The sequence below is a fragment of the Trachypithecus francoisi genome, unplaced genomic scaffold, assembly GCF_009764315.1.
Source record: "Trachypithecus francoisi isolate TF-2019V2 unplaced genomic scaffold, Tfra_2.0 Lachesis_group5, whole genome shotgun sequence".
NCBI lineage: Eukaryota > Metazoa > Chordata > Mammalia > Primates > Cercopithecidae > Trachypithecus > Trachypithecus francoisi.
In genome coordinates this window covers 78119074-78141003 of record NW_022681470.1, presented here as the reverse complement: position 1 = coordinate 78141003, position 21930 = coordinate 78119074, and the positions used below count along the sequence as shown (strand labels likewise).

Here is a 21930-nt window from a genome sequence, read left to right as displayed (position 1 = left end):
CTATGCCTCTAGTTTCTCTCCTGAAAAGGGAGATTTTCAATCAACCCTGGCTTTTCATAAACGACTTGGAGCTGCTGGCTGAATAGCCTGTTGTTGGGGTTCACCCATGGGGATCTGCAAGAAAGCCTGAATCTTCTGATCCATCCAACCCCTCTTTTTACACTTGAAGAAACTGAGGCTGAGAGAGGGGAAGTGACTTGGCCAAGGCCACACAGCAAAGTCAAGATCCAAGACTAAAACCAATTGTTTCTCTGTTTTGCTTATTACTACAGCATAGAAATAAAGAAAAAGGGAATGGGAGAGAAGAGGTAGGTGTGGGGAGGCAATATGAAAACATGGAAGAAGTGCTCTGCTTTTAAAATAACTAGAACCTTGAGCCCAGAAGATTTCTTTTCTTTTAATAAATAAACGTTTTATAGTCTTACTTCTATGGCTGGTGGGGGAAAAAAGTCCTTCAAGTCCCCAAGGAATGTTAGGAAAACCTCCATTAAATTCTAGTCTTCAAATCTGAGTCATAATAACTATAATAAACTCTGGGAGTGTTTCCTTAGGGTTTCTCTTTTAGGGTGGCGAGGAGGCAGCAGAAAGAATAGGCAAGTTTTCACAAGGAAAACTTGTAAATAGGCAAGTGTAACAAGAAAATGTATAAACTGGGATGGCTTCACAATTAGGCATAGCCTAATTGTGCTTATGTGTCTAGTCAAGAAACTCTAGTCTAGAGTTCCAGGGGAAGAAGGTGTTGGGGGTGAGGGAGTATGATTGGGTTGGGGGTAGTAGACTATATAAGGCATCATGCTCCTTCCCATGGAGGGGATGTATGATGGTTAATATTAGGTGTCAACTTGATTAGACTGAAGGATGCAAACTGTTGTTCCTGGGTGTGTCTGTGAGGGTGTTGCCAAAGGATATTAATTTTGAGTCAGTAGACTGGGAGAGGCAGACCCACCCTCAATCTGGGCAGGCACCATCTAATCAGCTGCCAGCACAGCCAGAATAAAAGCAGGCAGAGGAACATGGAAGGAGTAGATTTGCTGAGTTTTCCGGCTTTCATCGTTCTCTCATGCTGGATGCATCCTGCTCTCGAACAACAGACTCCAAGTTCTTCAGCTTTTGGACTCTTGGATTTACACTAGCAGTTTGGTGGGGGCTCTGGGGCCTTCAGAAGGCTTCTCCGTCAGTTTCCCTACTTTTGAGGTTTGGGGACTCGGAGTGGCTTCCCTGCTCTTCAGCTTGCCGATAGCCTATTGTGGGACTTCACCTTCTGATCATGTAAGTCAATACCACTTAATCAGCTACCCCTCATTTATACATCTGTCCTATTAGTTCTGTCCCTCTAGAGAAACCTGACTAATATAGCATGTATATGTGCTGTTCCCTTTGCTTGGAATGCTTGTGCCCACTCTGACCCTAAGCACCACCACACGCTTCCTTCCCAGAGCTCAGGCGGTTATCCTCCAGGGCTCTGCTGAAATGTTCCTGAGCACCCCGCACTCTACTTCACAGCACTCATCACATTTGTCACTTGTGTAATTTGTTGCTTATCCCAGGCTTCTGTATTACATGATAAGCTCCATTAATGACAGTGGTGTCTGCCTTGGTTTTGTTCATGATGAGCACGGTGCCTGGCCCACAGTACCAGTTCACTAAGTATTTAGCAAAGCGCTTTATGAGGTCATCCCTGGCTCCAGCACCTCACAATCTTTATGGTGACTGTTTAGAGGGCAGCTAAGCAGAAAAAAAGTTTTCAACAAGGCTATTTCTGGCCTGTTTTCCCTCTCAGTACTACGTAGCAAGTCACATCTCCAAACTGAGGAGTGTGCCTGAAGAGTCAGGTCTGACAGAGAGGATTTATTGCCCTAGGTTTAAACAAGCAATCTCGACATAACTTCCAAAGGCACTGGCTGCTTGGAAGAAGTGAGTCCCTTGGGTCATTCCCTTCACTATTGTGGACTCATGGCTGAGCAGGACAGAAATGTCACACAGGTGGACTGAGAATAAAATGATTTCAGATATGGGAGCCCCAAAGTGGCATCCCAGGGACTGGTGCTCAGAATTACATGACTTGGTTTTCTGTTGAGCTATTTCTGTCTTGGATAATTATAGCATGAGCTCTTGGCCAGTGGTGGGAATTAATCAATTTTAATTCTCCCATAAAGATTCTATTAAGTAAAAGAAAACCATTCGCAAACTGGAGTTCTTTGAATTATCGGTAACAACTTACTTTGCACACATCTCATAGCACACTGGTTAATAGCCCCCACCAAATAACCAATATTTAGGCACCGTGCAAACGTATGCAAAGTGCTTTCACGTATTATGCTATTAAATCTTCACATCACAGTTAGGTATTAGCACCATCTTACCTATTTTATGGATAGCCAAACAGAGGTCTTCAAAAGTTAGAAAATCTGCACAGTCACCGAGCCAGTGGAGCCACAGCTGAGGCATGGACAGGCTCCTCTCCTACCACCTGCCAGGCCCCTCTTGCCCAGCTCATGAGGTCCAAAGTTTTCTCAACAAACTGCTTGATGTCGATGTTGGAACCTGGAGCATTGCCCTGCAGCAGAGAGGCAGGCCTGGACATTCGCATGTCAGCATGGGGCCAATCTGATAATTTCCAGTTGGGATCCAAGAAAAAGAAAAGCTCTCCACATGCCAACAACATTGTTATTAAGCTCTCTTGACCCAGCTACCCAACAACGACCCCAAACATTTGGTCTCTCCAGTGTGTGTATGGGTGTAGGGGGTAGCTGGGCATGAAGCTTTGTACACTTTGCACTTGGAGAGGTAGGGACAGGGGTCTAAATTAATGGAAACCTTGCCCAGGGGCTGGCTTTGGGAAGCATGCCCAGCAGCCATGTGTAAGTTCACTGCATTAAGGTGAATTACACCAGGAGGGGTGAGTACAGAACAAGGAAGTACAAGTCAGGCCTGCTTTTCAAAATCGCCCTGCAGGCTGTTGTCCCCAGAAGAAGAGATCAACCTCAGGGGAGACCAGAGTCCTAGACACAAAACAAAAGAGTAATAAGGGAGGAAGCAAATGAAGTTGCTTATCTCATTTATTTATTTTTCTCTCCCATTTCCGCCTATGTTCCTCCAACTGAACTCCCCCTAGTCTCTGGTTTCCTGGCCGCTATCTGGCCAATAACCTCCACATTAGCATCCCCAGCCCCTCTGTGCCCCCGTAATCTCTTCTCCAGGCTTTGCTGAGGACTGTATTTACCACCACACAGGATTTCCGTAGGTGATAACAGCAGGGCCTGGTTGGCTTTTCCCTCTGTTCAGAGCCAACCCTCGGCTTCTTGTGGTGTCTTCTTACAGCAAGGGAAGAATCTTAATTTCTCCCAAGAATGTGACTCTCTTTAAATGTCTTACCTACACCCAACAACTAAGCAAGCCTCTTGATGAGCAGCCCCTCACTCCTAACACTCTCACACTGTGGATTGAGAATTTACATTTTTTTTAAAAGGAAGGGCACAGTGGCTCATGCCTATAATCCCAGCACTTTGGGAAGCTGAGATTGGAGAATTGAGGCCACAAGTTTGAGACCAGCCTGGCCAACACAGGGAGACTCTATCTCCATAAAAAATTTTTAAAAATTAGCCAGGCATGGTGACATGCCCCACGTGCTACTTGGGAGGCTGAGGTGGGAGGATTGCTTAAGCCCAGGAGGTCGAGGCTGCAGTGAGCTTTGGTGACACCACTGCACTGCAGTATCCTGGGCAACAGAGCGGGACCCTGTCTCTAAAAAAATAATAATAATGAAAGATAAATGTAAAACTCTGGTCTGTTCTGCTCTGTGTGTGTATGGTGCCCCACATGAGAGCCAAGAGACATAAGAGGTGCTGAGGTGAATTTTCCGAGGCAGGTCACTCACTCACAAACCTCTAGTCTGAGGATCGGATTGTGGGACAGACCTCCAGAATCGACCCCTCCAGGACTCTAACAGGCATCGTCAATCCAGGTCCCCACAGGTAGGGGACCCTTGATGGCCATTCTCACAGAACGTGTCCTCGCCCTACCACATTCGCTCACCCCAGGCTGCTAGCTTTTCACTCAAAAACATATGTGCCTTACAGGGTGATGTGTTCTGTTTTTCAACTTCCTACTAATGTGTAATGCACATTCAGACAAGTACACAAGTTGCAAGCTCAATACATTTCCACAAAGTGAACAAACTTGGGTCATCAGCACCAGATCAATAACAGAGTATTTCCCATGGCCAGAAGCCCTTGTCTGCACCCTGGCCCCATCACTGCCCAGCTCCTTGGGCACTGTCCTGACTTTGAGCACCACATATCAGGCTTGCCTTCTGGGGGTCACTTTTCAGAAACTGATTCCAGAGATGCACAGAAAAGACTTCACTTTTTCTTCATCAACAATGCCTGAGGTTGGGGAGGCTTGTGGAGCCTGATCTGGGTGTTCTATGTTACTTTTAACTGTCAAGATCCCTAACTCCTTAACACCACATAAACCAGAGGAATCATGGGGACAGGATTATCTCAGAGAGAAACACAGCGGTGGGCAGCTGGCCAAGTGTGGAGGAAAGTGAGATGAGATCAACAAGGTGAAGGCATTGTCTAGAGGCAGGAGTTGCAAGAGGTCGGGGCCCCCAGGGACAGACTGCAAAGAAGGCAGGAAACTTAAATATATGCTCATGTTTTTACCAAAGGGAGAGAGAAAAGAATTCCAACCCCTTCCTGCAGTCTTCATCCCATCATTGTCTCTTTCCATTTCTTCCCCATTCTAGAGACACTAGTGTAAGCAAAGCCACACCCATTGCAAAACAGAAATATAATGTGAGACATGTAATTTTTTATTGCAGTAAAAGATACATAACATAAAATTTCCTATTAGTGGCATGTAGTGCATTCACAATATTGTGTAACTGACACCACTATCTAGTTCCAGAACATTTTGATCATCACAAAGGAAACCCCGTACCAATTACACAATCATTTTCCATTCTCAAAACCATGGTCAGATGCCACAAAGAAAGTAGCAATGCCGAAGTTATATGAGTGTACAGGACTCCTCCATGCTTGTCAAGGGGAATGCTAACCTTCTCTTCTTTATACAACTCTCACATATGTAATTTAAAATTTTTTGGTAACCACATTAACAGGTGAAAAGAGACAGATGAAGTTAATTCTAATGCTTTCTTTAACCCAATATTATACAAGCTATTATCATTTCACATGTAATCATTATAAAAAAAATTACTAAAATAGGTAACGTTTTCACTTGTACTGAGTCTTTGAAATTGGGTGTGTATTTTCCATACACAGTGCATCACAATTTGTACTGGTTATGTGCCAGACACTCAATGACCACACATGGTTAATGGCTACCATGTCAGACAAGTGCAGCTCTAAACAATTCATAAGATGCTATCAACATCCTGAATCATCTTTTTTAAAAGTGATTCTTACATATGCAAAGATTCTAGGCTATGGTTTCAATACAAATTTTATCAATTTTAATTAATGACATTTTAAATGGAAAAATTAATATTAATTTTAACATAGGCTGGGCACAGCGGTTCAAACCTGTAATCCCACAGTATTTTGGGAGGCCGAGGCAGGTGGATCACTTGAGCCCAGGAGTTCAAGAACAGCCTGGGCAACATAAAACATCCTCATCTCCACAAAAAATACAAAATTTAGCCAGGCAGGGCTGGGTCCCAGCTACTCATGAGGCTGAGGTGGGAGGATGACTTGAGTCCTGGAGGCGGAGTTTGCAGTGAGCTGATGTTGCACCATGGCACTCCAGCCTGGGTGACAGAGTGAGACCCTGTCTCAGGAAAGAAATTTAATATAAATTTACTTTCTTAATTATAAAAAATAAAATATTTGGAAGCTACAGAAAGAAAAAGTGGCTGTAAGTCCTAAAACAAGGGCAAGGATAATCACTTTTTAGCACCAGGTGTGTTAAGACTTCTTTGTGGTTCTTTGCTCATCATATAGCAAATAAAAACTAAATCCCAACACAGCTACTCACCCAGAGACAAACATGCAGACGTCCAAAGGGTCATGACTATCAGCACACAAGGCCAGGCAGGGTGATGCCTGAGGACAGTGGCAGGTTTGTCCCATGGCCTGACAACTCTCCTATTTCATCAGCAATTTTCTAGCAAACCAGGAGCTTGCACCGGCCAAATCTAGAAACCTGGACTCAGCCCAGCATCATGGGAAGCTGCCCTGGCAGTTTTAGGGGATGCAGTTGGTCCCTTCCACCAGGGCCTTGTGGAAGATACATCTAGAATGGTCACACCTTTGCGCCTCTGCAACCATGTGCCTGAGTGTCCCAAATCTGCCACCACCAGAGCTCCCTCCCTTGTGCTGCCTGGTGCTTATTGGGATGTCCATGAAGACTCCCTTTATCAGGAAGTCTTTAAAAGAAGGGGAAATATCCCTTTTATTGAGAACTCAGGTGGGAAGCGGAGTGAAGGCAGTGGATGAACTCACTGCCCTTTCAAAACTCCTTCCACCCTCCAGATCTTTCCAGCATTCTCTCTCACATACATTTCGACCTAAGCTTAAAAATGTGACCTGGGTAACGAGGAGGTGAGTTAACTAGTTTGTATCTAACAGCCTTTCCAACCCAAACATTCCAGGGTGCTAGGATGCCATTCATTCCTCCACCTAACAGACATACACACACACACACACAGAAATTCATACACTTTGCCTGAGTCTCCAGTTCCACCCCATAGAGAAGCACACAAAGGAATGAGAATACGTCTCCTCAGCCCTGCTAACTCACAGGAAACACACAGATGGCTAAAAAGAAGCACTGTTATTTAGCATCCATGCTCAGAAAGAAGGAAATCTAGCAGAAACCAGAGCTGATATCCAAGAATGCAAAAACATTTTTGGTGGGATGCTTCATGCCACAATGCCCCAAGTCAGAAAAAAAACGCACCATTTCATATGTTTATAACAACATCGGATTTAATATTATACAGTTTTGCTTCATCACAAACCAGAACAATACTGTCAGATTTATTACATCCTTCTATTCTGAGACTTAAGTAATCATAGTTAGTAATGGAGCCGTTCCACAGCTTAAGGAAAAGCTTTACAATTCTTTGGGACCTAGGATTCCTGAGAGGCAGGTTATTTTCTAGAAGAATTTAAGGTTTTAAAGCTCTCAATGGAGCTTGAAATTCATCCTTTCCATTTCACATGAAAAGAGTTTCCTCTGAAGCTTGGCTGGGAGGGAGGAAGAGAGGAAAACGAGTTGGCACAGACTCCCGCTGAGCTCTTAGAGAATGGGGCCATCATTCATCAACATTCTCAGTCTTTACCTTGCCTTTCTTTAAAAAGAAAGAAAGGAAAGGAAAAGAGGAAGAGAGAAAGAAAGAAAGAAAAGAAGAAGGAAGGAAGGAGAAAGAAAGAAAGAAAGAAAGAAAGAAAGAGAAGAAAGGAAAGAAAGAGAAAGAAAGAAAGGAAAGGAAAAGAGGAAGAGAGAAAGAAAGAAGAAAGAAAGAAAGAAAGAAAGAGAGAGAGAGAGAAAGAAAGAAAGAAAGAAAGAAAGAAAGAAAGAAAGAAAGAAAGAAAGATGGAAGGAAGGAAGGAGGAAGGAAGGAAGGAAGGAAGGAAGGGGAAAAAGAAAGAAAATACCATTGGTACTCATGCTTTTAAAATTGTTAATGCTGTATTTGGGACCCCCTTATTTGTTGATTCACTAAAAGAAACTAATTGATTTTTATAAGGAGATTAAATTTTCTTACAAAACATGCTTTCTCATTTACTCCCCCACACATGCATGCACACAAGGTCATTTGTTACACGATTTGTGCACAATTGTTAGGCCCCAAGCATTGCCTCTGCTTGATTGACAAATTCAGGATTTGTTAATGATGTGGTCATTGACTCTGTTGCATGGAGATTCAGATTGTAGGTTTGGTGCCTTCAGATATTTGTTCCCTTTCAGGGCATACACGGTCCTCTGCTGTATCCAAAAGTGGGGCTTGGTCCCCTGAGGACTGGGAGAGGTATGCTTGGATCAGTGTGACCCCATCACCCAAAATGAGCACATCCATGCTTAGCCATGAAGTATTCTAATAGGTTCCATTTTTCTCAGAAAGCCAGAATATGTTACTCCAGTATTCCTCTACATACCACTAAGAATAATGTTAACATTAATGTGGGGTGTGTAGGGGTGATGGAAACTTGGTCTACAGAAAATCAAGTAAAAGTTTAGAACAGTTAGAGTCTTTATAAAAACGAGAATTTCTAGGTTCCATTGCAGAACTACTAAATCAGGAGATCTGAGAACCTACCCATGGTAGATTCTACCCATGGTTCACAGGTGATTCAAATACACACACCAGTCTTAAAGGTCCTTTCAGTATTTGGGACCCCTTATTTGTTTCAAATGACCCCCCTTGTTTCAAAACAAGATTGTAGGATCAAACCAGTTTCCGGATGAAGGTACTACCACTCTTTGAATTCATTCTTGCCAACTTATTTTGTAGCATTGCCAGAAGGCATGAGCCCTGAGTTCTAATTCAAGCCCATCACCTGTAATGTGGACAAGTTACTTAACCTCCCCAAAGCTCAGTGACATGCGTTATGCATTCAGAAGGAGAGTGATGATACGTAAGGAGCTTACAAAAGACTCTCACATCCATCCTACTTCACTGGGTCATCAGTAAGATCTAATCGTGTAGAGTGGATGAAGGTGCATTGCAGGTCATGGCACCTTACAAATGCAAGGTACACTTAGAACATGGTCCTATTGGGTTTTGTTTGTGGGTTTTAGTTTTATTTTGTTTTGTTTTGAGATCAAAATGTCTGCTTTATTTCTGATAAAAATTCCATTGCTTTTGTATTCCTAAACTACATCCTACTACGTTTTATCAATAATACTGAATCCCAATACTGAATTTATCTCCCCAGCCTTAGGCAAAACTGGAGAACTACAGGCATCTCCCAACTAGGGAAGGGTCTTTTCTACCAAAATCACCACTCGGACCAAAGGGTCCAGGGTCCTAGCACCTTGAAGGCAACAAGAGCCCAAGTAGAAAAGAGAAGGAGAAAGAGCAGAGCTCAAACTCACTACTTCCAACTTTACCAATCAGATCTCCCCCAAACAAGACAGTGTGAGGAGGCAGAGAGGGGCCAAGACTAAGGAATGTCTCTTCATTTGGACATATTAGGGATAAGTGTGATTATAACACATTTGTTATAGCTAAGTTATCTGTCTCCCCAGATTCCTCAACTTTTTGTTCTTTGAGCCCATTGTGCCTACACATTATGCCCAGTCATATATATATATATATATATAAAATAGGGATAGCATCTTCAGAGAGGGAATCAACTCCTACCCCCATCTCCAGTGTCACTTGCATGTAGATCTTTCTAGAAAGGTACTGTTTTTGCCCCACAAGGTTCTGAGATGGGCCAGTACAGTACATTATGTTCTTCAAGGCCTTTCTGTAGTCAAGATAAAAATTGTCGATCCTTTTCTATTTTCCGTCTCAAACTATGTCCAGACATCATACTGACCAACAGAACCTATCAGACTGTGCAGCAAAGTCAAGCTATATCACAAAGGTACCTCAACAATAAAATGACAATAAGATGCTCTAGATTTGAACATAAACCCCCTCAACACCAAATTACCAAGGAGTCTGTAGTACAAAATTAAATTCCAAGTTAAGAGCCAAAGAAGGCAAAATGAGAAATTAAAAATCTGAAGTTAAATTATCTCTCAAGTTCAAAAACATTACATTGCAATTTCTTATTCTTTTTGGTGTCAGCAAGAAGAGTTCTGAATGGGCTACATGGGGTTGGTGTTCTTTCAGCAGCAGTAGCCTAGTATGACTTTTCAGGAAGGGACTTCAGAGTTGGGATTAATGCAACTCCAAGTCTCTGAAGTGTTGCACTCTTTTAAATTATTTTTTAATTGTAGTAAAATATATATAACATAAAATGTACCACCATAACTTCTTTTTTTATTCTTTTAAAGAAAGGGCCTCACTCTACCACCCAGGCTGGAGTGCAGTGGTGTGATCATAGCTCACTGTAACCCGTGAACTCCTTGGCTCAAGTTATCCACCCACCTCAGCCTTCCAAGTAGCTAGGGCTAAAGGCATGCACCACCATGCCTGGCTAATACTTTCATTTTTTGTAGACATAGGGTCTCACTATGTTGCCCAGGCTGGTCTTGAACTCCTGACCTCAAGTGATCCTCTTGCCTTGGCCACCATAACCATTTTTTTAAAGTGTACAGTTCAGGAGTATTAGGCACATTCACTTTGTTTTGCAACAATCTCTGGAACTCTTTTCATCTTGCAAAACTGAAACTCTATACCTATGAAACAACCACTCCTTATTCTCCATCCCCCCATCCACTGGCAACTAGCATTCTACTTTTTGTTTCTATTTTATACCTAGAATAGTGTGACTGCTCTAGGTACCTTATATTAGTGGAATCATATAGTATTTGTCTTTATATGACTAGCTTATTTCACTTAGCGTAATGTCCTCAGGGTTCATCCATGTTATAGCACGTGTCAGAATTTTGCTCCTTTTCAAGGCTGAATAATATTCCATTGTATGTATAGGCTACACTTTGTTTATCCATTCATCTGTCAGTGGACCTGGGCTGTTTCTACTGTTTTTCTTTTTTCTTTTTTTTCTTTTTTTTTGCTATTGTAAATAATGCTGCTATGAACATGGGTGCATGTACCTCACTTTTTTAACTGCTCAAGAAGTTCAAACAACACAGGAGATGATCACAGCACAAATTTAGAAAATAATCCAGTCCCCAGTCCCAGATAACTTATCCAGGCAAAACTCATTCCTGAAGCCCAATATTTGGTGCTGCCAAAAACGACAGCAGATTCAGAAGGGAAAATTGCTTTACAAGATTCTTCAAAGGGAAAAAGGGTAAATGGTTTTAATTGAAGTGCTTTTCATTCATTGCCAGGTGACCATAATTCTTGGAGAGGCTAATTATGGCACCATTTTTTTGTTTTGTTTGTTTTTTACCATATCTGGGGGAAATGAACTCATTCCTGTAAACAGTCTGCTCTGACAGTAGCATTTGAGACATTGCTGCTTTAAATTCATTTTCATGGTTCAAAATAAAAGCACTATTAAAAAGGGATTGCATTGGGGAGTTATATATGATATAAATGATGAATTGATGGTTGCTGACGAGTTGATGGGTGCAGCACACCAACATGGCATAAGTATACATATGTAACAAACCTGCACGTTATGCACATGTACCCTAGAACTTAAAGTATAAAAAATAATAATAAAAATAAAATAAAATAAAATAAAGTATTTCTTCAGTAAGGATTTATTTTCTCCCTAAGAAGCTTAAAATGTGGACACTATGAACAATGACCAAAGCTGCTGAGTATGGCATAATAAAAAGAAAACAAAGCACTCATCCTGTCCTCCAGATCATGCCCAGAACACTGTCTGCCGACATGTGGCTTGCCAACTGGAATGATGCAAATGTCAGACCCACATCTGTGGAAAGGGGGCTTGTCCCACAGGAAGCAAGCTATTGGGGAATGGGGAGAACGATATAATTAGAAATTTAAGACACAGTATAACTCAAAAAAATGTTGGCTAGGCAGCACGTTGCTAAGACTTGAAATCTTTATTTTGTTCTCTTTTCAAAAGCCCTGTGAGCATAATGAGAAGAATATGGCTTTAAGAACTGAGATTCACCCCATCAGGAATTAATGGTGTCCAGAAACTATGTGAACAATCTTATTTGACATCCCCAAGACGTTTATATCTGTCCAGTGCAAAATCAGAGGGGGGAACATGTTAATTTTCTCAGCCTTTTGATAGCACATGTACAAGATCTCTTAGCCCCACAAAAAGCTCCAAATATATTCTCTAGGACTTCAGCTGCCTTAAAATATAGACTTGCATTTATCTTGGCCACATTAACGAGATCTGTTTGACCAATACATTTATATTTATGATGACTAAGGGCAGATTATGGTTGTTAAAATTTGTCCTTGGGACATGAAAACACTCCTCTGTCATTAATACATTTTGTAATATAAACTATGATGTCAGGTCAACATAAAGGGTAAAAACGTTCCTAAAGTATGCACACATCATTTTTTAAAGCAATTGAGCCTAATGGAATAACAAAGGTCATCATAACAAACCATTACAGCCTTGGTCTTGGCAACTCTGGCCACAGAAGAACCTCCAAGAAATGATCATCATTTCTCCAATGTTATGGCATCCAGACGACAGGAATGGCTCGCAAATGAGTCATACGGGCTCAGATCCGCGGTAGCTATGTGAGCGCCGGACGATCAATTATTCATGTGTTTACAAAGAGCTTTCCTGGTTGATGTTAACCAGAGCTGCCTGCAACGAAGAGCTCTCCAGCTGTCCTCGGCCATCCTGGGCCTCGGACTAACAAGCAGCTTTAATTGCTGGGCAGGTCATGTGGAAGGTGCTCCTCCCCTAGACCCAGTAAATTCAATCTCTCTGAGACTTTATTAGGTGTAAAAATGTTAATCAGAAACAATTATGACAATAATACTTTATTTACAGTACTCCCAGTAAATTCTAAAGAGGGAGACAGAAGTTAGACTTAACTTAGTTCCCACAGGGATCCACCAGGACTGGAGACTGACCAATACCAGGTCAGGGATTGGTTGAGGACATAACAAATGCCAGGGAAGGGGAGGGACTAGGGGTTGTGGGTTTCACAAGGAAGGTAAGAGGAAGAGCAATCTAGAATGCTCTTTGAAGGTAAAGGAGATGACTGAGGACCAGCAAGGGTGAATGCACTAGATTAGCCAACAAATAGTCAAATGTGAGTGAACTTGACCTGCCCATCAAAAATGGCCTTGGAAGAGGCTGAATGGGAAGTCACTTCTCAGTCTTTTTTGTTACTTTACACAACCTACAGCCTGTCCAGGAAGAATAACAATATAATTAAGGCAATTCTTCTCTCTGAGGCAGGCTATAGAGCATGGGAGCAGGTGCCCCACCACCCAATTCCTCAGCTGTGTTTGGAGGGACAGCAGGATTATCGTCAGAGCTGTGGCCCAAGCCTCTTCCTTTGAAGAGAGTGTAGTCAGAGCAGACTAAGGGATGCCTAAGGGACTTTTTTATTATCCCAATTCCAAGAACATTTGTGGTACTAAGCCAGATTCTTCCTCTTGTTTGAAATTGGGTAACTTTAGATATCATCATAATTCATTTATCCATTCAGAGAAAGTGGTTGAAGCAAACAATCTCTGTTCTTGCAGATAGCAAAGCACAGTAGTGCTTTGTGCAGACGTAGGTAGAATCAGGGCCATAGGACTCCTGAGGTAATTCTGCTTTATATGGTGGAAGGCAACACTAGTTGAGAGGAGTTGCAATAGAAAGGAAAAGCTAGGGCCAGGTGTGGTGGCTCACACCTGTAATCCCAGCACTTTGGGAGGCCGGGGCAGGCAGATCACGAGATCAAGATATCGAGACCATCCTGAACAACATGGTGAAACCCTGTCTCTACTAAAAATACAAAAATTAGCTAGGTGTGGTGGTGTGCACCGGTAGTCCCAGTGAGAGGTGAAGCCAGCTGGACTCCCTGGGTCGAGTGGGGACTTGGAAAACTTTTCCGTCTAGCTAGAGGATTGTAAATGCACCAATCAGCACTCTGTAAAATGGAACAATCAGCACTCTGTAAAATGGACCAATCAGCGCTCTGTAAAATGGAGCAATCAGCAGGACAAATAAGGGAATAAAAGGTGGCCACCCCAGCCAGCAGCGGCAACCCATTTGGGTCCCCTTCCACACTGTGGAAGCTTTGTTCTTTCGCTCTTCACAATAAATCTTGCTGCTGCTCATTTTGGGTCCATGCCACCTTTAAGAGTTGTAACACTCACTGCGAAGGTCCACAGCTTCATTCTTAAAGTCAGCGAGACCAAGAACCCACCAGAAGGAACCAACTCTGGACACACCAGCTACTTGGGAGGCTGAGGCAGGAGAATTGCTTGAATCTGGGAGGCGGAGGCTGCAGTGAGCTGAGATCACACCACTGCACTCCAGCCTGGCAACAGAGTGAGACACTGTTAAATAAAAAAAAAGAAAAGAAAAGAAAAAGAAAGAAAGAAAGAAAGGAGAAGCTAGCAGAAGAGAAACAGGGCACCCCTCCCTGTGAATGAAGCATCCTGGAGCACTTTCATCACAAGTATTGTTATAACTTACATCACAGGTATTGCTGTAAGGGCAAGATTAGAGAGAGTCTGGGTTCCCTTCCTTCACCCTGATCCACCCTATCCATCCAAAAATGCACGTTTGGAAAATGAACCCAAAGAAAGAGAGTACTTCCCCCAAGGCCCACAACAGGAGAGTTGGTCTAAGACACTTCTCCACACCTCCTTTAACCTATCAAGTCCCAGTGCCATCCTTTTATCCCAGCAAGAGGGACGAGGGAGAGGACAAGGGCAAGTGTCCCAACAGAGGTCTCCTTCACATGGCAGGAACTTTTAACTCCTTCAGTCTTCCCATGAGTGCACCCCTCCTGCTAATTGGGATTCCTTGGCTCGCTGGCATTCTGCCTAGAGATCTGAGGATCATTTCTCAAAAGACAGTCAAAAACAGACTTTTGGGAAGGGCAGCATTAAACACAGATGCCTTCACAAAGGTCTCTCCAGAGCCTTCTGCCTCTGAAGAGAAGTTGAGGCACGAAGGATTTTCCAAAGTTATTGACCCATGGAATTGTTTTTAGGAGCATCCCTAAAGGCAAACTTTCAGAATTCCATGGACCAATAAAACACTGGGAAATGAAGTGTTAGGGTGTGGTAGCAACACTCCGATTATACCCAAAAACAAGGTCTGGTCTGAGAGCCACTCTGTCACTTTCAAGGAACTTTAATGTATCTGTTCTCCATCATCATGGGTTGGTTTAATTTGATACACTCTCAGAATGCTGGGAGCACTTGCCTGGGGTTTCAGCCCACCATCACTGTTGGTGATAGCCTCACAAATGGCTTCCCAAAGTCTCATTTGGCTAATCTAATTTACCTAACCTCCCCCATGCACTCTTACCAAATTGGCAGACCTTCACAAGCTCATCTCTTCACCCTGCCCTGTTATCAGTAACAGGAGAAGGAGAGGAGGAGTATTTTTCCCTGTAGGACAACTGCCTGAATTCCATAACCTCCCCCTCCCCACAATCTCTTTCTGCCTTCGTGTGTATCAGTTGCTGCTCTGGTCTTCTGGTTGCAAGTTTCTAACATTTTCTGCAGAAGAGTCACAAAAGCAATCCTTTAGGTAGCCCCTCTCGAGCCTGGCCCACATTGTCCTTTTCAAGACCTCCAGCTCTGAGTTTGTGATTCTCTATTGCGGCTGCAGCATAAGTTGCCACACAGAGAAGACGCCTACCAAGGGTGAATATTTTGGCCTGACCCCAAACGTCTGTCATTCACTATTGTAAGATGTGAAAGTCTGGGATGGCCTACATTCCTGATCCTACATTTCAAGTGGAATAGTGTGCAAATGCTCAGTATCCAAAAGAAATGGGACATCAGCTTTGTCTCTGGCATTAACCAACTCATTAAATATAAAATAAACACAAGTAAATGGCCATTAAATCTCACTGGCAGAAAGCTTGGCAACTACCCTGAGATTCTAGAGGTCACTGGAACTTCTCTCTTCAAACACGAATCTTCCTCACACTGTGAGGCACAGAAGGACAGGTCTGCCTCCTGTGGGTTTCGGGGTGCTCCCTTCCATGTGGGAGCTGCCCTGCAGAGCTACCTACCCCAAAAGTCTGTCCATGGAGAATGATGGTTACTGCCTGAAGTATGGCCTTTGGCACTGATCGGCCATGGAGAAATGGCTGTTAGTTCTTACAAGTGATTAGAAATTCAGGACTAAGACTTTCACTTGGCACTAATTATAAATACCTAGGAAGAGCCACCAAACCTGACCTTGGGTTTCTGATTGCTCCCTACCTATTGGCTGTTCCCAGAGAGCCAATATTCACATGGTTTCCTAAATCCTGTGTACACTCACTCTCCCACGGGTCCCCCGGTCCCATTAGTAATGCTACTTGCTGAACATTTCGCTTTGTCTCAATCTATCTGTAGTTTCAACATCAACTGGACTTGTTGGGGAAGGTGATGGCTCAGGTTTTCTGGATAACTGATGTAATTATTCACTTCATGCCAAGCATGCACAAAACAAATTGTAATAACTCACCAATCAGAAAACAAGCACATGCACCTCTTTGCTCAGAACTTTACTTCAGAGCTCAGCTAGATTTCAGCAATTACTGACCTCTTTTATAAAATCAAAGTGAAAAATGCACTGCTTTTGGTAAAAAGCATGTTGACTTGATAGTCCTTCAAAGGTGGGTGCTTGCCTGGGAGGCTATGGGTGAGCAGCTCCATTATGCAGCAGACCCAGCTGTGGTCATGCATCAGAATTATTGGCTTTGCCCATTCACCTCAGTCAGCTTTCTTTTTTTTTTCCCTTTTTCTTTCTTAGAGATAGGGTCTCACTCTGTCACTTAGGCTGGAGTGTAGTGGTGCAATCATAGCTCACTGCAGCCTCAACCTCCCGCTCCTGGCTCAACCAATCCTTCTGCCTCATCCTCCCAAATAGCCATAGCCAGGACTGTAGGCACGTGCCACCACACCCAGTGCATTTAAAAAAATTTTTTTGTAGAGACAAGATTCCATTATATTGTCTGGACTGGTTTCAAACTCCTGGGCTCAAGCCATTCTCCCACCTTGGACTTTCAAAGTGCTGGGATTATAGGCATGAGTCCCTGTGCCCAGCCTCAGTAAGCTTTCACAGTCTAACTTTGTGCCAAGAAGTTAGTAAGATCTGAAACTAGTCAAAGTAGCTTCCATTTATTCACAGTTTTTAAAACATTTTTCAAGTTTAGTCAACTTCCCAATATAATCAAAGGACAAAATGGCAATAAAAAATAGACTTCATCAGATCTTAGAGTTATGCAATCAGTTAAAAAAGTAGATATTGGGTTTTAAACAACTGACATACGCTTTCCTTTTCCCTCTTTAAAGGTTTTCAGTATCCATTTGAAATCACTGAATCACTTCTCTTCTCCTCCACAGACTTCAGAACTTATTCACCCAGAACTGGAGAAGGAGCACTCAGTCATTAGCTGAGGGGAATGGCAAGGATCCAGGGGTCCTCCGTGACTACACAACCACCCTCCTGAGCACCTTTAGGAAATCCAACGCTGTCTGAGAAGCAGCGGGGCCAGATCCAGACCTATGGAAAATTAATATCTGAAGTGCTTCCTGAAGGTCACCTCAGTCTTTATGCTATTTCAAAAGCTAGCCCGGGGCTTAAGAAGAAAAGGGAAGTGACATTCCAGCCATATTTGGGGAGCTATTTAATTTTCATTGCATACCTCATGCACAGGGGTAATAACACATTCTAGGACATTCTTCTGGCCTACCCACTCTTCCTCTTTCTCTTCTTCTCTTTCCCTAATGAGTGGTAGTGACAGGATGGAAGTCTGCACTCTTGGTAGATAAATGGCAAAGCAGGAGAAAGAACTATTCCATAATCAGTTAAACAGGGAGTTTTCAGAATCCTGTTTTGTCACTTAAGTGTCTTACTGGAAGCCTACTAAGTTATCAAGACTGTATTTCTTTGCTTTGTGCACTGCGACATTGAAGCATTGAGACACGAGAAGTCCAAAAGAGGAAAAATGTGAAAATCACAAATTTAAAGAAAATGTTGAGGTCTCAGTTCTGAAACACCATGCTTCAAGTGTTGTCATTTTTGAGAACATTTTTTAAAGGCGTCTAATATTCCAGGACATACAGTTCCCATTACTGGCCCAGCAGGTACACAGGGTCTCCCACTTTGATGGTCCCTGGGTTTTCCAGCACAAAATACTGCCCAAAGAGTGGTGATTTTCCATATAACTTTCGTTCTGACGGGTCACACTGGCGATAACTGCAATAGGAAAAGATCATGATGAGTCACAGCCAAGCGGACGCAAGAGCTCAACCAGCACATGGCTTCCATCACACACAGGGCTTCCACATGCACAGCTTGAGAGGGCACCATCCCATCAAAGCTCAACAGAACAGCCCCTCCTGGAATGGGGCAGTGAACAGCCTGCCCAGCAAACAACTACAGAAGCATAAGCAATGGCCACATCCCCACATCTTTTCTCTATATTCATGTTCCCCCTTTCAGCATCAAGACATTAGATACTTGGCCTGGCGCAGTGGCTCACGACTGTAATCCCAGCACTTTGGGAGGCCGAGGTGGGCAGATCACAAGGTCAGGAGATCCTGGCTAACACAGTGAAACCCCATCTCTACTAAAACTATAAAAAATTGGCCCGGTGTGGTGGCAGGCGCCTGTGATCCCAGCTACTCGGGAGGCTGAGGCAGGAGAATGCCATGAACCCAGGAGGCGGAGCTTGCAGTGAGCCGAGATTGTGCCACTGTGCTCCAACCTGGGCGACAGAGTGAAACTCCATCTCAGAAAACAACAACAAAAAAATTAGATACTCAATGTGTCTAGACATACTTTATCATCTTCCTTTGCCCTAGGCATCTTTCCTCCTGTCTCCTCCATATCTGTCACCTGAACCACTATCCTAGTCGTCACTTGGGCTGGGAGCCCATCCTTTACACCACTGTCCTCCCTTCCCACAGCCTGTCCACAGCTGACCAGTTCCAAGGTTCTTCCTGTACAACATTATTTGACTTGGCTTGCTTTTCCTCATTCCTACCATCACGATCTTGCTTCCAGCATGCTCAGATTATCGTAATAACTTCTTAACCAACCTTTCTTCCTCGTTCTCTACCTGTTTTCTTTCTTTTTTTTTTTTTTTTTTTTTGAGACAGAGTCTTGATGTGTCGCCCAGGCTGGAGTGCAGTGGCGCGATCTCGGCTCACTGCAAGCTCCGCCTCCCGGGTTCCCGCCATTCTCCCGCCTCAGCCTCCGAGTAGCTGGGACTACAGGCGCCCGCCACCGCGCCCGGCTAGTTTTTTGTATTTTTAGTAGAGACGGGGTTTCACCGTGTTAGCCAGGAGGGTCTCGATCTCCTGACCTCGTGATCCACCCACCTCGGCCTCCCAAAGTGCTGGGATTACAGGCTTGAGCCACCGTGCCCGGCCAACCTGTTTTCAATTCATTGTTGACACTGCACTATATCACTGTTGTAATTGTATTTTGGTCTTATCATTCCTAGGCTCGCAAACCTTCCACGGCTCCCCAATGCCTAAAGAATAACATTCCAACTATTCAGCCTGGTGTGTAGGGCTCTACCTGGCCCCAGCCTACTTTTTCAAACCTGTTGCCATCTGCTCCTTACTTGCACCTCTGCAGCTGTCTGCTGGATTTCACCTTGCTTTGCATTTTACTGACTCGGTGAGCCCTCTGTGATTCCTGTGGGTTGCCCCTCCTCCAGGTCCCCATGCTTTACAATTATACCTGCCTCAAGGCCCAACTCAAACACCACATCTCCCGGGAAGGAAGCCCAGGTTCCCCCAGCCACGAGTAATTCCCCTCCTCAATTCTCTTTGCCCCTCCAACACTCACATGTCTTGTCCTGTAATATCAGGGCACAAGTTTGACTCTACAAGGCAGAGTCCCTGGAGAACAGGAACTGTGATTAATGCCTGTTAATTGTACTGCCTTGTACTGCTCATGCCCATTGCTGGGCCTCCTACGTCGCCTGTGACCCAGCATTGTTTGCTGGCTGGATTAGCATGCTCACGAGTAAAACCGTCTGTCAGAGACAGTATAAATATGAATATTTTTGTCCAGCAGAAAATGAAAAAAGCCACAGGGAGAGGGCACATGAGCAGATGTGTGGGACTCACATGGCAAGATTCCCCTACCTTCCCCGCTGGGAAGAAGTCAACCTTCAGCTTTTTATTTAATCTAACCCTAATTTTACATCATTTTTATATTTAAAACATTTTTAGATAAATCATTCATTTTATTCTGCCTTACTTAAAAAAAAAGTGACTGCAACAACTTGGTTCTAATGTTTTCAAATCAGAAATGGCAAAGGAGAAAACAGAGAGTCAAATCTAGAACCTCCTTCTGGAGACCCACAGCTCCTTCCCCAGACTGTAAACATCCTGTAGGCAGCATTGTGTCCACTCTGTTCTCCGTTGCATTCTCATGGCCTGGAACAATGCCTCATACATATGCTGTAGCCACTCAAAAAAAATGTTGGTTGAACAATGAATGAACAAATGAATGAATGAATGAATGAAAATTACAAGCTGCTGATGCAGGCTTCCCTGCCTTGCCAAGAGAATTTCCTCTCTCTGTAATCAGGTTTCTGCAATGCCCTTGGACCTGACAAACCAGACATCTCTCCTAGCCTGGCTCTCCTCTGTCAGCATGTGACACCCACGACATTCTGGGATGTATCTGTCAGAGGGTGACCTCTTCAGGAACAGGCGACACATCAGCTGCTTGTATGGCTTGGGATTTCCGTGGCTACCAAGCTCTGTAATCTAGAGTCCAGGCTCTCATTATCTTGGGGAGAAATTGAGAGTTGGAGTTCTGCGCACCACATATGGATAGTCTATAAGGAACTTTACACATGTTATCTCTTTTAATCCTTACAAACTGCCAATGTGCGAATTTGTCTTTTCTCCATTTTACAGTTAAGTCTCAGGGGAGTAACAGACTTGCCTGAGATCACAGATCTAAGGGATCCAGCTGGGGCCAGAGCCCAGGCCTGGCTGACTTCAGAGTCTGGTGGACTCTTCCCACCCAGGATGTAACCCTGCCTGGTCATCAACATCCTCCTGAGTACAACCGCCGGCCTGAGAAGAACTGAGGGGCCTCACAATTTAGTCATCTACACCAATTTCTAGCCACTTACAGTTTTCACCTATCCCTTCCCGCCAATCACACACATACACACTCACTCCCCCACCAGGTAATGAGGAGCAGAGGACCATAAAGAGCGGCTGCCCCTCCCGGCACAGCCTCCCTAAACTGCAGAGGTCAGGGTGAGGGAGTTGCTTTGTCAAAGTGCAGGTGTGGTCACCGGCTCACAGGTGGCGGTCCACTCCACTGTCTAGGAGTAGAAGCGGGAAGAGCTATGGGAGTGGAGAAGGGGTTCTCGGCGGGCCGGCCTGCCAGGGCTTTCCTACAGCTGCCTGGTTTTGCTGCAGACTCTCACCGCCCCCTGCACCACCTCCTCCTGCTGCTGCCGCTGCTGCTGCTGCTGCTGAAGCCCGCCTCCAGGCTGTGTGAAGACTCAACGAGGTCACTAGCGGCCCCTACTGGCACTAAGAGGTATTGCAAGCAGTCTATGGATTCGTGTGCACACCAAGTTCAACCGACTGAAAGAAAATAGTGTTGTTTCATACATGGGTCTTCTACGATTTTTTTAATATATGACTTTTCATATATGTATTCCTGTTGGTATTAATAAATTAAAACTCATTTAAAATCTTCCTTAGTGCACTTTCTCCTTAAATGAATACGAAATATAACTATTATAATGAGCAGGAAGCCCAAGACACTTTATTTAGCTTAAACCGAGGTCTCCATTATTTACAAGGTGCAATGTAAATGGAAACAGTTTGTTACCTTTAAAGTGCTGTGCACCACAGAGGGCTGCTCCTTGTTTACACTGCCTGGTTTACTCATTCACTGGTCAACGTCCAGGCCATGACTCCAGGCAGAGTCTCTGGTCACTGCCCAATCCCGCCACTGGTGTTCATGGGACCATAAGTCACCAGGGGCAGAAGCCATTCCTGAGGCCTCATGACTGCCTATCTCTATGGCCAGGTTAAGAATTAAACAGCATTGTTAATCCCAACACTTTGGGAAGCCAAGGCAGACACATCAGCTGAGGTCAGGACTTTGAGAACAGCCTGGTCAACATGGTGAAACCCTGTCTCTACTAAAAATACAAAAATTAGCCAGGCATAGTGGCGCATGCCTGTAATCCCAGCTACTT

The 21930-nt window shown here is 43.9% G+C and overlaps 1 protein-coding gene and 1 pseudogene across 1 annotated transcript in view; both read right to left on the bottom strand.

Annotated features, from left to right (window-relative positions):
- Nucleotides 1-4968: 4968 nt before the first annotated feature.
- LOC117077079 lies at nucleotides 4969-5083 on the bottom strand (annotated as a pseudogene).
- An 11747-nt stretch (nucleotides 5084-16830) lies between these two features.
- MTARC1 (mitochondrial amidoxime reducing component 1) overlaps nucleotides 16831-21930 on the bottom strand; it is a 29135-nt gene continuing 24035 nt past the window's right edge. Inside the window, exon 7 of the mRNA XM_033197179.1 lies at nucleotides 16831-17933. Coding sequence (XP_033053070.1) covers nucleotides 17807-17933 — 127 coding nt within the window. The 3' untranslated portion in view covers nucleotides 16831-17806. The remainder of the gene's footprint in view (nucleotides 17934-21930) is intronic.